Source organism: Arachis ipaensis, chromosome B10 (genome assembly GCF_059453495.1).
Source record: "Arachis ipaensis isolate K30076 ecotype BB chromosome B10, ASM5945349v1, whole genome shotgun sequence".
Classification (NCBI taxonomy): Eukaryota; Viridiplantae; Streptophyta; class Magnoliopsida; order Fabales; family Fabaceae; genus Arachis; species Arachis ipaensis.
The window spans coordinates 136505346-136518092 of NC_142435.1; the positions used below are offsets into that span (position 1 = coordinate 136505346).

The 12747-nt window shown below is 40.1% G+C and overlaps 2 protein-coding genes across 6 annotated transcripts; both read left to right on the forward strand.

The window, feature by feature from the left end:
• The first annotated feature begins 1233 nt into the window (after positions 1-1233).
• On the forward strand, positions 1234-2568 carry LOC107621493 (uncharacterized). The gene has a single exon (XM_088494047.1). It carries the CDS (start codon positions 1234-1236, stop codon positions 2566-2568), a length of 1335 nt encoding a protein of 444 aa, XP_088350173.1.
• A 3207-nt stretch (positions 2569-5775) lies between these two features.
• On the forward strand, positions 5776-12747 carry LOC107623010 (bystin). Of its 5 annotated transcripts, none has more exons than XR_015880827.1 (12): positions 5776-6095; positions 6780-7157; positions 7377-7503; positions 7613-7664; positions 7804-8131; positions 9606-9685; positions 10339-10386; positions 11181-11327; positions 11564-11636; positions 11715-11782; positions 12084-12186; positions 12605-12747. XR_015880827.1 is itself a non-coding variant. In XM_021114242.2 (12 exons), exons 2-11 carry the CDS (start codon positions 6831-6833, stop codon positions 12164-12166), a joined length of 1338 nt encoding a protein of 445 aa, XP_020969901.1. In that variant the 5' UTR covers positions 5776-6095; positions 6780-6830; the 3' UTR covers positions 12167-12186; positions 12605-12747. The 5 variants fall into 5 exon arrangements, 4 of the variants coding, with proteins under 4 accessions (XP_020969901.1, XP_088339874.1, XP_088339888.1 ...); XM_021114242.2 differs by having other exon boundaries at positions 11715-11790; positions 12087-12186; XM_088483748.1 differs by having other exon boundaries at positions 11715-11790; positions 12087-12175.

Below are 12747 nucleotides of genomic sequence, written 5' to 3' on the forward strand. Positions count from 1 at the left end.
CAATTAAGAAAAAAACACATTCTGGTATTAAGTTTACTGATAAGGATCCCCTCAGTATTTTTCTGAAACCTACAACGAGCTTCACTGACTTCCTGAATTCTATAATACAGAAACTGGGGTTGCAAGGCGTGAAACGGGTTGAGAAGTTATTCTATCACATTTCGATCTCAGTTCTGTGAGATTATGTGAAATACAATTCGTTTGTCATAGGGAGTGACGAGGATTTGGAGGTTCTGTTCCATTGTCGTTGGCAGTTTTCCGAGGTCAGGACACCTGAGCTGTTGGCAAAGTTTGTAAATGTGGTCTCTAGCTCAGGTGGTTCGAACCGGAATACCCAAACTCCAGCAACGGCAGCCTGTTCTAGTTCGAGACCTGTTGGTGCATCTTTATCTGTGCCTGTGATTGCACCTCTGGAAATGGTGGTTGCCTCCCCGTCCTTCGCAGTTGATCTTAACCGCAGTGGTGACGAAGATGTTGGTATTATTGATAGGGCGCCGATTTCATTACAGCGTAGCGCACCGAATGGTATAGACGATGCATTATCGATGATGTGGAGCCGAACATCATTGCCGATGATAGCGGTGATGACATAACAGCAAGTAATCCAGCTAGGGCTGGCGGAGTGTCCAGCTCAGGGACTCAACAGTATTCTAGGCACTTTTCATCTTTGGACTTAAATGCCATGAGAAAAAAGGGGGTTCCTGGCGAACCTATTGGATTTGGTGCCAGAGATACTCAGGGTACCGGAGGTCTATCAGAGTTTTAGGTTGGTCAGCAGTTTCAGGACAAAGAGGAGGCCATATTAAGCGTGAAGATATATAGCATCCGACGCGGGGTACAATACAAAGTGGTGGGGTCCAATTATCGCAAGTACCTTGGGAAGTGTACGAATTTGGTAACGGGTGAACATGGTTGATTAGGATCAGTCTCCGCTAGTGCATGGGTATTTGGGAGGTAAAATGGTACAATGGACCTCATACTTGTCTGGCCACGTCGATCTCGAGCAATCACAAGAGTCTTGATTATCATGTGATCTCGGCATTCATCCTGCCAATGGTTAGAGCTGATGCAGCCGTCTGTATCGAGATACTGCTGAATGCGACAGAGGCACATTTCAAATTTAGGCCGACTTATATGAGCGTTTGGTTGGCTAAGCAGAAGGCCATGGCATAGATTTACGGAGATTGGGATGAGTCATACAATGAGTTGCCGCTATGGGTCTTAGGTGTGCAGATGACGATGCTTGGTACTGTTGCAGTGTTGAGGACGAGTCCTATGCGAGTGGTAGGGCAGGTAGACGACTCGCAAGCCTATTTTCATCGGCTTTTTTGGACATTCTCACCGTGTATTGAGGCATTCCGACATTGCAAGCCATTTGTCAATATCGACGGGACCCACCTGTACGGCAAATACGGGGGTACGTTGCTAGTTGTGATTGCACAAGATGTAAACTGCAACATCCTGCCTATTGTATTTGCACTCGTGGAGGGTAAGAATGCTGAGTCTTGGTCGTTTTTCCTATCCCACCTCCGCCAGCACGTGACTCTGCAGCTGGGTATTTTGGTGATATCAGATCGACACAACGGTATCAAGGCGGCACTTGAGGCTCCCGACGGAGGTTGGCTACCACCTGCTGCATACCGTGCATTCTGTATTCGACATGTGGCCACAAATTTTGCGCTGACTTTTAAGGATAAGGATGCACAGATGCTTCGGGTGAACCCAGCGTATGCCAAGACTAAGGTTGAATTTGATTACTGGTTTGATATTCTACGAACCGAAGACCCTGCCATGTGTGACTGGGCTAACAGGATTGAGTATGCGATGTGGACTCAACATTGGGATGACGGTAGGAGATTCAGACATATGACGACGAATATCTCCGAGTGTGTCAATTCCATACTGAAGGGAGTGAAGAACCTTCCTGTTTGTTCACTGGTGCAGTCCACGTATGGGAGGTTGGCCGAGCTATTTGTTCGCAAGGGGAGAAAGGAAGAGGCTCAGTTAGGAATCGAACAGCAGTTTAATCAACATCTAGTGAAGGCCATAGAGGCTAATCTAAAGACGTCGAGGTGTTTCACAGTGACTTTATATGACAAAGATAATTCTGAGTTCACTGTCTCCGAAACCACGCCTACTGGGTCCTTCTCACTTGGTAGTTACAAAGTGTCACTCAGGGCTCAGACATGTGATTGCAGATATTTTCAGACACTTCATTATCCTTGCTGTCATGCCTTAGCATGTTGTGTGTATTCACGGCTCACTTGGAAACCCTATGTGCATCAAGTGTATTGCCTTAGCTCGGTATTCAGCATGTATCAGATGGGATTCACCCCTCCCGTCCCTGAGGGTTTTTGGCCACCGTATGATGGACCCGTAGTCATACCGAATCCCTCCAAGAGGCGTGCGACTAAAGGGCGTCCCAGGACCACTAGAATTCAGACTACCATTGATGAGGCTGACCCGAACAGGCCCAAGAGATGTGGGGGTGGCCTAGACGGTCCTGCCTCAGGATGTGGGGGGGGGGGGCTAGATGATCCTGCACCAGCCTGTGGGACAACAGTGTAGGCAGACGAAAGAGTACCACCCGAAGAAAAATGCTCCTGAATTGGACTCGACGGAGGCTCATTTAGGTCCACATATAGGTGTGACTGGGTCCCGGTGGCATGTGATCTTTGACGTGCTGCCTCATCCTCCTGCATGATGACACTAATCTCCTCTAGGAAGTGTGATCCTCCAAAATCCGCATCAAGACCATCACTGGTCAACAGGTCTGACAGACGCTGACCTGGACTAACCCATGTCTTGCTCTCATGAATAGCCTAGTCATCACTGGGGACATCGACAAAGTAATCGTCGAACGACCCTTCTCCGTCTCCCCCGCTACCCTTGCCCAAATCATCACCCGCACCAGAACCATACCAGTCTCCACCATGAGATCCTCTACCACCGCTGCCATGCGCACCTCCTCCAAGTCCACTCCCTATCCCACCGTCACCTCCGCCATCATGCCCACCATCATCTCCACCATCAGCCCCATCATGATCTCCACCGTCATCATCCTCGTCAACATTGTGCTCATCTCATGTCCACCTCTCCCCCTATATCCAGCTCTAACTCGACGAGCACCTTACCCAGTCTGTCCAACGCGGCCCCTGCGTCATCCACCACCTCTCCCCCTGCCCTCTCTGCTCGCCATCGCATGCTCGAGCTACCGCCACTCACGTTGGCTCATACGTGTCCCAACACGAGCTATCCACTCAACACGATGCCTATCCGGAACATCATCTACCGGATCCATGTCAGAAACTCGACCTGCACCTCACTGAGTCGCCTCGATCGGAATAGGAACGGCCTTGGGGTCACTGAGAAAGAGCTCAGGTGATAGGAATCTCCTGCCATGCTGGCTCCCCCAATCCAGAAACTCATGCGACGGACCTGGGTCTGGCACAACATCAAACCGAAGCACATGATCTGCCCGGTTATCCCAATGAAGGTGCCAAAACTGCAAGCTGTATGGGAACTAACGATCACCACCTCTGCCATCCTTCGACACCAAAAAGTCAATGTCTGGTGCGGCTCGAGGTCTAGGCTGTACCACCAAACTGCGGTAGCACCTGATCTATCTAGTGCCACTCTATGACAGCAAAATATATCAACGCTGTCACGGACCTCCATAACGCTACATGCCAAGACTCCAATATCTCCGGATGCACAACTTGAACTACGGCATGAGAGCTATACGGCATCCAAATGAATTGTGAATAGAAAAAGTTACGAAACGTCATCATTTATTATATAGCGTTGCTAATCTAAGAGAGATTTTAATTATAATAAGTGGTTGAAATACTCACATCCCCAGCTTGTAAGAGATCTATATTGAGCCTCCAACTCACAACTTGAGGTCCCTTCTCGCTCGCTGTAGGGTTGTGACCTGACTACCTGCAACCCACACCCAGGTTATCACTAAATGAAGCTAACACCAAATAATAGAATAGAAAAATTGTGAATAGGATAAAATAATAGCATATAATAAACCTAAAACCTAATAATTGTGACAAATAAAGGCCAACCGAACGTATCATATCCAGCGGATTTGAATTCAGGAAACCGCCAGAAGATCCTTGACTCAAGCAGCTGTAACGGTCTGGCTAACTTCACCACGTATCTGTTCGCCACGCGGCATATGCACCGGTATAACCACGAGAGAGCAGCTGATTCCCAATTGTACACACCCATGTCCTCAAGCCTAGCTACGTATGGCAGCCACCTAATGTGAATGCGAGTACCGGACTTATCACCAAATAGCTGAGTCCTCAACAGCATCATGATATAGGCCCGGACATACCTCCTAACAGTGGGCTCATTGGCTCCATTAGGAAGCTCTCCAAATGTCTCCTAGAACCAGCTGCAGTTCACTGTAAACTTCTGGATGCAGTTTGCATGAGGCAATACACCCAGCAGCTCCTCGAACCACGCCCAAGCTGGGCGACCACCCTCGATGTACGTCTGAAAATCTGTCAGATAACCACTAACATAATGTCCATCGATCGGCAACCCTAACTGGTACGCTACGTCCTGCAGTGTAATCGTGCACTCTCCGAACAACATATGAAACGTGTGCGTCTCCGGACGCCAGCGCTCCATGAATGCATTAACTAGGGGCTCATCCAGCCTAAACCAGCTCTCGTTTAGCCTCGCAAGATGGTATAAACCGGCCATCTGCAAGTACGGAACGTACCTCTCGTCCAGGCACATACCCTGCTGCCATCGCATGCTCGTGATACATCGGTGGGACTGCATAAAGAAAGTATCACATTGTCTCTCAGCTCGAAACATATTTATACAACATCATTCACTAATGCATATCTTAATCCAAATAATACAACTTTTACTCTACCAAATAATGTTACGTATTAAGATGGAAAATAACATCATATATACATCAAATTGTGCCTAATAAAAAATATTTTCTTAAAAATAGTATAATATTAACATGAAAAATTTACTTCAATGACTACTATTCATGTTAACAAAAAAAATCTTACTCTAAATAAGTTTCACCCTTCGTTATCCTTACTATTCATATTTTTCTATTTATTTGTAATCAACTAATCACTAATAAACCACTAATATAACAACTCTATCTAACTTAACAACAGTAAATAATGACTACTATTATAACAAACCAAAAGGCAAAAATATAAAAACAACACATTAAATCCTATTTTAAAAAGAACAGTGCGCACTAATCTCTTTATTGATGACACCAGCTATATGGGGACCCCATCCAAACAATAAAGTCGGTTCGGGTTATCCCCATTAACTGAATATGATGTTGAACACTTTGTTGGAGTCGTATGAAAAGAGTTTTTTTTTGGGATTTAGTGGGGTAGGAGTTTGGAATTATAGTTCGAATGAACTCAATTCGAACTCTATTTATAGGGAAAAGCTTTGTAATTCAAATGAGTGCAATTCGAATTACCATGAACAGCCTAAACCGTGTGTAATTTGAAATAGTGGCTCATGTGTGTAGTTTGAATCAAATGATTCGAATTACTCCTAAGATTATATGCATGCATAATTTAAATTGGTCTAATTTAATTTATATTAATCACTTGTAATTCGATTTTAAGTGATTTAAATTACTTTTAGATTGTAGAATTCGAACAAGTCTCATTCCAACTACATGAAATTATCCTTATAGTAGATCCTTGTAACGTTTTTACTTTTGATAATCCATTTGATTTATACGTGTGATTTGCCGTCATTTTTAAGTTTTGTCTAATCCAAGAATATCCCTTCTAAGAACAGCAGAACACAAACCCTAAACCCTATTGTCATTCTCAGCTCACTCCTCACTCTCAGGCTTTCAGCGGGAGAACGGCGCCCTCCTTCTCCACTCCTCGTCTCCGCCCTCCTCCAGCTCCGACGCCAGTGCCACTCACCAACACCCCGTCTGCGCCTCTAGCACCATCGTCGCCCCAGCAACCCAGCACGCGTCTGCTCTTCCTCCGACAACGTCTGCTCCTCCGTTTTCCCTCCAGCCCCTCCTACGTGCATCAGGAAATCAAAAGATTTTTTTAATACCAAATGTAAGATTTAATTTACATTTATTTCAAATTAAAAATTATTGAACTTTTTTTTTTTTTTTTTTAAATTTGTTTAAACAAAGAACTCTCCTATTGACCATTGATTCAAGAAATTTAATGTTATTCACTAAAAATATTCATTTCCAGGACAATGATTCTTCTGACCTTGTTAATTTTTATGTAAATATTGTTTATTATCCTTTGCCGTTTGTGTTTCCATTTAACTGATTTTATAAAACCTTCTTATCCAATTTATTTTAGTTTGTTCATCTAAGCTTAGAAGCCAAAAGATTTTGAGATTGCGTCCTTTTTGACTGAAACATTCAACAATCCAACAGTTTAGCTGCAACATACAATAATATAAATCAGTATTAGAAGAGGAAAAAAATTATCACCATTGCTGTTTGGGGGAAGCTCTTAAACAAATAGGAATATCGTTGCTGTTTGTTATGGATTTATTTGTGTTTCCTTATGCATGCACATTGCTTTTTCATTGATCATAGGAAAAAATGTCTTAGTGACAATTAGTTTGAGTTTTAATGCATTTTTGATGTAAAATTTTGTATTTTCCTAATTATTGTATCATCCACTGGTTGAACTAATGACCATATGCTGATATGCCTCAACATTGTTAATCACTTTGTCAAGATTTATAACCACTTTTTTCTTTTCCATTGCTTCTTGCAGAAAGAAAAACCAATAATTTTCAGTTTTGGTGGATAAGAAGAGGCTTCATCAATGGGTAAGAGGAAGGAAAGGATTCACAATCCGGAGCCATTTGTCCCTGATGGCACTGAGTCTGTGAAGTCGAAAAAGGGTACGAAAGCTCCCAAACAGCACCAGAAGGAAGCCAAGTTGATTGCTTCGAACATCACCTCAAAGATCATGAAGGAAGCTTTGATTCAGCAGAAGGAGGTTGAGGAGGAGGAGGAGGAGGAGGAGCAGAATGCCAAGAGTTCCTTCCATAGAATTGAAGAGCCGCCCGTGGTCATTGAAGATGAGGATGGCGATATCGATAACTTTGAAGGATTTGATGAGACGCAGAGCCACTTTGCTGGATATGAAGTGAGTGGACGCTCTCATTGATGCAAATTCCTCATATGTAGCACTCTTGAGAAATTAGGAACTTTGAATGCCCTGCATCTTGAAGTGCAAATTGTTATATGCCTCTTTATATTGGTGAACTATTTTGGACTGAATTAGGAATTTAGGAGTATCCAGCCTGTGTTGAATGTGCCCTTACAGTGTGTTTGATTGTTCCTTGTTCACAATATTGAAAATCAGGAGAATATTAATGAGGAGGACGAGAGAATAATAGATACTTTCTTGTCAAAGCAGCCGGGTCAGCAGAAAACACTTGCAGATCTCATTGTTGAAAGGATAAAAGAAAAGGATGGTTCTGTTGCTTTGGGTATCATTAAAATTCATCCACTTTTCCTTTTTGACTTTTGTTGTTTCCTTTTTTTTTGAGGTTTGATTTTTATTCTTTCACATTATCTATGATTTTGTTCTTTCTCCAGAAAATCAATCAGTACCTAAATTGGACCAGTCCGTAATTGACTTATACAAGGGGTAATTGCGAATCCAATTCAATTTTCTATGTTGATATAGAGTTCAAATGGACAACTTCCTTTGTATTGAGATTGTTAGCGCCTTGGTTTGTGCTTTTGATATCATGCCCAACTGATTTTGTCTAATTTTCTCTTTGCAGAGTGGGGACAATACTTAGCACATATACGTCTGGAAAAATACCCAAGGCAATCAAACCCATCCCTTCCATGCCACAATGGGAGGAGATATTGTATCTGACCGAACCTGAGAATTGGTCACCACATGCTTTCTATCAAGTAACTAGGATTTTCGCTTCTAATTTAAATGCGAAAAAGGCAGAACGGTTCTACAAACTTGTCTTGCTTCCAAGAGTGAGAGAAGATATAAGGAAAAATAGAAAGCTGCATGAAAGTGTATATCATACTCTCAAAAAGGCATTTTACAAACCTGGTGCATTCTTTAAGGGAATTTTGTTACCACTGTGTGAGGTATGCAGTTATTTATACTTTGCATTGCATTGACCTTCTTGTGATATGCAATGCAAAATTGATTTGAACCTATAGTAATATTCTTTAAGCTTTTGGCACATTTGAAGACTTTTTGATTTCTAAATTTCAAGCAGTTTAAAAGAGCAATTTATATCAGGATTAATTTGGGTTTAAGTTCTATATAATGAACAAAAAACATTTAGGTTTTATATAATAACAACAACAACAACAACAAAGCCTTGTCCCACTAAGTGGGGTCGGCTACATGAATCAAACGACGCTATTGTGCTTTGTCATGTATCATATCTACAGAGAGACCGTTTACATGTAGATCTCGTTTGACCACCTCATAGATGGTCTTCTTAGGTCTTCCTCTGCCTTTCGCCCTTTGTCCATCTTCCATCTCATCCACCCTCCTGACTGGATGTTCTATCGGTCTTCTTCTCACATGTCCAAACCACCTGAGACGCGATTCAACCATCTTTTCCACAATGGGTGCTACTCCAACTCTCTCCCTTATATCTTCATTCCTTATTTTATCCAATCGCGTATGACCACTCATCCATCTCAACATCTTCATCTTTGCCACACTCAGCTTATGTTCGTGCTTCCCTTTAGCCGCCCAACACTCCGTACCATACAGCATAGTCGGTCTTATAGCGGTGCGATATAATTTACCTTTAAGTTTTAAAGGCACTTTTTTGTCGCATATAAAACCAGATGCACTCCGCCATTTTAACCAACCTGTTTGGATTTTATGATTTACATCCTGTTCAATCTCTCCATTATCCTGTATGATGCATCCAAGATACTTAAAATTTTTTATTTTTCGTATGATGTTTTTTTCAATCTTCACCTCTATATTGGGGTTTTCCCTTCTCAGACTGAAGTTACATTCTATATATTCCGTCTTGCTACGGTTTATGCTCAGACCATACACTTCTAGAGCTTCTCTCCATAACTCCAACTTATTTAGGTCTTCCATTGACTCTCTCATAAGGACGATATCATCGGCAAAAAGCATGCACCATGGCACAGGCTCTTGGATGTGTTCTGTGAGTACTTCCAAGACTAATGTGAAAAGGTATGGACTTAAGGATGATTCCTGGTGTAATCCTATACCAATAGGTAATTCCTCTGTCACACCACCTTGAGTCTTCATACTAGTTGTGGCCCCATCATACATGTCTTTAATTGCTGCGATCCTTACTCTCCTCTTTTCTAAAACCTTCCATAAGACTTCCCGTGGTACCCTATCATACACTTTTTCCAAATCAATAAACACCATATGTAGAAAAACATTTACATTTGTTAATGATCATAACTTGTTAATGATCATAATTTGTTATTTAGTTATTGGAGTCGAATAAGATTTATAATACAAGTTTGCATGAACTATACTACCAATGCAATCTACAACTCAACATGTTAATTCATTTTTCTTGTGAAAATTTACAATATTTTTCTCCTACAGTCTTGCACATGCACGGTTAGGGAAGCAGTCATTATTGGAAGTGTCATGGAAAAGGTTTCTATTCCTTCATTCCATTCTAGGTATGTGAACTTTGTCAATTATTCCTTGTGAAGTTTTTATAGTTCACTAAAATGTGTTGTATAGTGGTTTTTCTAGTTGGTTTCTTGGACTTTAGTTGGAGGAAAATAGCATTATTGGAGAAAGGATAGTGTAATTATTTACATTCCCTTTGATATTCGATGCTGTTGATTGTTTGATGGATGTTTGGATTTCCAGAGGCATCTAATTAAAAGCGTGGTGGTGCTATTTAGCGGTGTTGGCCATTATTCAAAAATCAGTAGTGGAATGAGGGGTGAAGTTTTAGGGAGAAGTTTATAATGTTCAATAATTGGTTTGTGTATATGTGCTCTTCAAGGCATGATGCACCTTAGCAAGATGCATTGTGGACATTGCCCGAATTTAAACCATGATGTGGGTTGACATAAATATTATTATTGCAAAACAGTTTGATGTCAGCTTTGAGCAGTAACAACAAAAGAAAATCGATCTTGTTATACAATATTATAGTGGCAGGATAGCCTTGCGTTTGCTGCTAGTCAAAGTTTGAGAATTTACTGTTAATATTGGATACCTGGTGCATAAATTTTCATGTAGAATATGCCAGAAGTTTGAATGAGTATAAATTGATTTGTTTGAATGCAAGACTCACCTAAAACTCTCAATCTATTTACAGTGCTGTGCTATTGAGGCTGGTAAGGATGGAATATTGTGGCACCACAAGGTATTTACTTTTGTAACCATTTATTTATTTTGATAACAAAAGATTTTATTAGGACATAAAAGAGCAAATAGAAAGAAAGAAAGGAAAATAGATCCACCCAAATAAAAAACCATGAAAAAAATTACATCAATGGGTTATATCTTTCTAGTCTCAACATGTTTGAGTGAAAGTTCTCTGAAGACTATGTGCTTTACCCTAAATAGATACTAGATGCCTTGTTCTATCTTAGATAGAGCATAATTTGTTTAGATATATATGCATATATTTCCAAAGGTTTTATCTCTTGTTCTGTCTTCCTATGCCCATATACATGTTCATAAGATGCATACATAACGACAATAACATCAATTGTGAATTGTTATATTAAAAAAATGAAATAAAGGTAGTCTTTAATAATTAATGAATTGATATTAATATTAATAATTAATTAATAATATAATATAAATCACTAGAAAATGTTACATGTAACATCAAAGTTTGGGGTTATAACTAGGAGTAGGAGGTTCGAATATTGGAAATGGAGTGAAGTTCTTGTTGGGAGGGACAAAGCCACCCCTCCTTTGGGACCTCTACAGATTGAGTTGGATTAATTGGATTCTCCATAATAAGGCCTAGTGAACCAATGGTCTTCTCCCAAAACATTGGATTCAAAATATGTGGGTCAGCCTTAATGCATTCCGATTTAATTATGTGCTCTGTTCATGTCTTAAATGATATAGCACTATAAATCGTCTGATCAAAATAGCATTTCTTCCTTAATATGTCATGGCAATTAATTGTGGTAATCGTTGCAGCTATTTCATAAAGATTTTATTGGAGAAGAAATATGCCTTGCCATATCGGGTTGTTGATGCAGCGGTGGCTCACTTTATGAGATTTCTTGACGACATTAGAATAATGCCTGTTATATGGCACCAGTCACTTCTTGCATTTGTGCAGAGGTCAGTGATTTATCATTTTCCTTGATTATTTGATATCAATGTTTCTTCTCACTTGGTTAATGTTTTAGAAAATACTTTTTTGTGTTATTAAATGTTCTTAGAGTCTTGATGTCCATCAATTTGTTGCCTTGTATGCTTCCCATGTGCTCACAAGCTAATTTGTTGTCTATGCCTTAATAATCTACTCTGTCCAGCAGGCCTTCTAATCTAGTATTCTACATCGATGTCTCTTTCAGGTACAAAAATGAGCTGCTAAAGGAAGATAAGGATAACTTAAGGATTCTACTTGAAAAGCAAAAGCACAGATTAGTGAGTTCTGTGACCCTGATTGGGCTGCTTTCCCTGCGTTTTTAGTTTCTGGTTATAATTTACTTTCCCTTGCTACAGATTACACCTGAAATTATTAGAGAGCTGAACCACAGCCGAAACCGAGGTGAAAAGGAGGAAGATGTCATGTCAATCTATATCCTTTTGTTAAGAGTCTCTAAATGTTGAGGTTGCAAAAAAAATAATTCTGTTATATGAATAATTTATAACGGGAAAAGATGAGCATAAACTTTTGCAAGACAGGCTAATAAATTTTTGCACTCCAGCTATTGCATGGACAGTTTTTAAGCAATTTTCAATATTGAGAAATAAGGGATCATGTTTTAAGAGTAACATGTCTAGCTCTAAATATTATGGAACCACCTAATTATGATTTTGTTTGTCCTTTTATACCTCCCGCCATACATGTTATTTCCTTGACACACCCAGTACCTTCGCCGATGTCTGTGATTATCAAGCCCATCCAAGAAGATCGTTTTGACATTCCAGAGGTTCCAATGGAGGAGGACTAATTAGTTGTTGTATGGATCTGGTACAATCTTTAGATTGTGTTATATTCGTAATTTTGTTTCAAGTTTTCAATGCTGTTGTTAGTTGTTACTGATTCATCTTTTTGTGAAGTTGTGTTGATTAATTGTTGGTTGATTGAATAAATATTTGATATGACAATAGCATTTTAGAATTTAAGCTTCCATAGCATAATTTGTTGGTTTAGTCATTACTAAATAGTAAATACTGCCTAGTGTGTGTAGTTTTTTTTTTTTTTTTAAAATTTTATATATCATATCAGCATTGAGTTCTGGATTAAATAGGTTATTTATTTTCCTTCCAAAATTTCTGGTGAATGTATGTGTTGGTTTAACTTTGTACAATTTTGAATCTTTACCTTTTATTTATTTAGATATTTAATTTAGATTTTGAAGCCTTGAAATACTAGTTTTCCGTCGCAGGTCATTGCTGTTTTTTGTTTTTTGGAGAGAACAAGAGGTTGGACTTGCAGTCATCTTGAATCAGTGGGTGGCTTTGCAGCTATAGTATTACAGTATTGTTGGATGGTATATTATATTAAAAGTTTTGCTTTGAGGTTTTGACA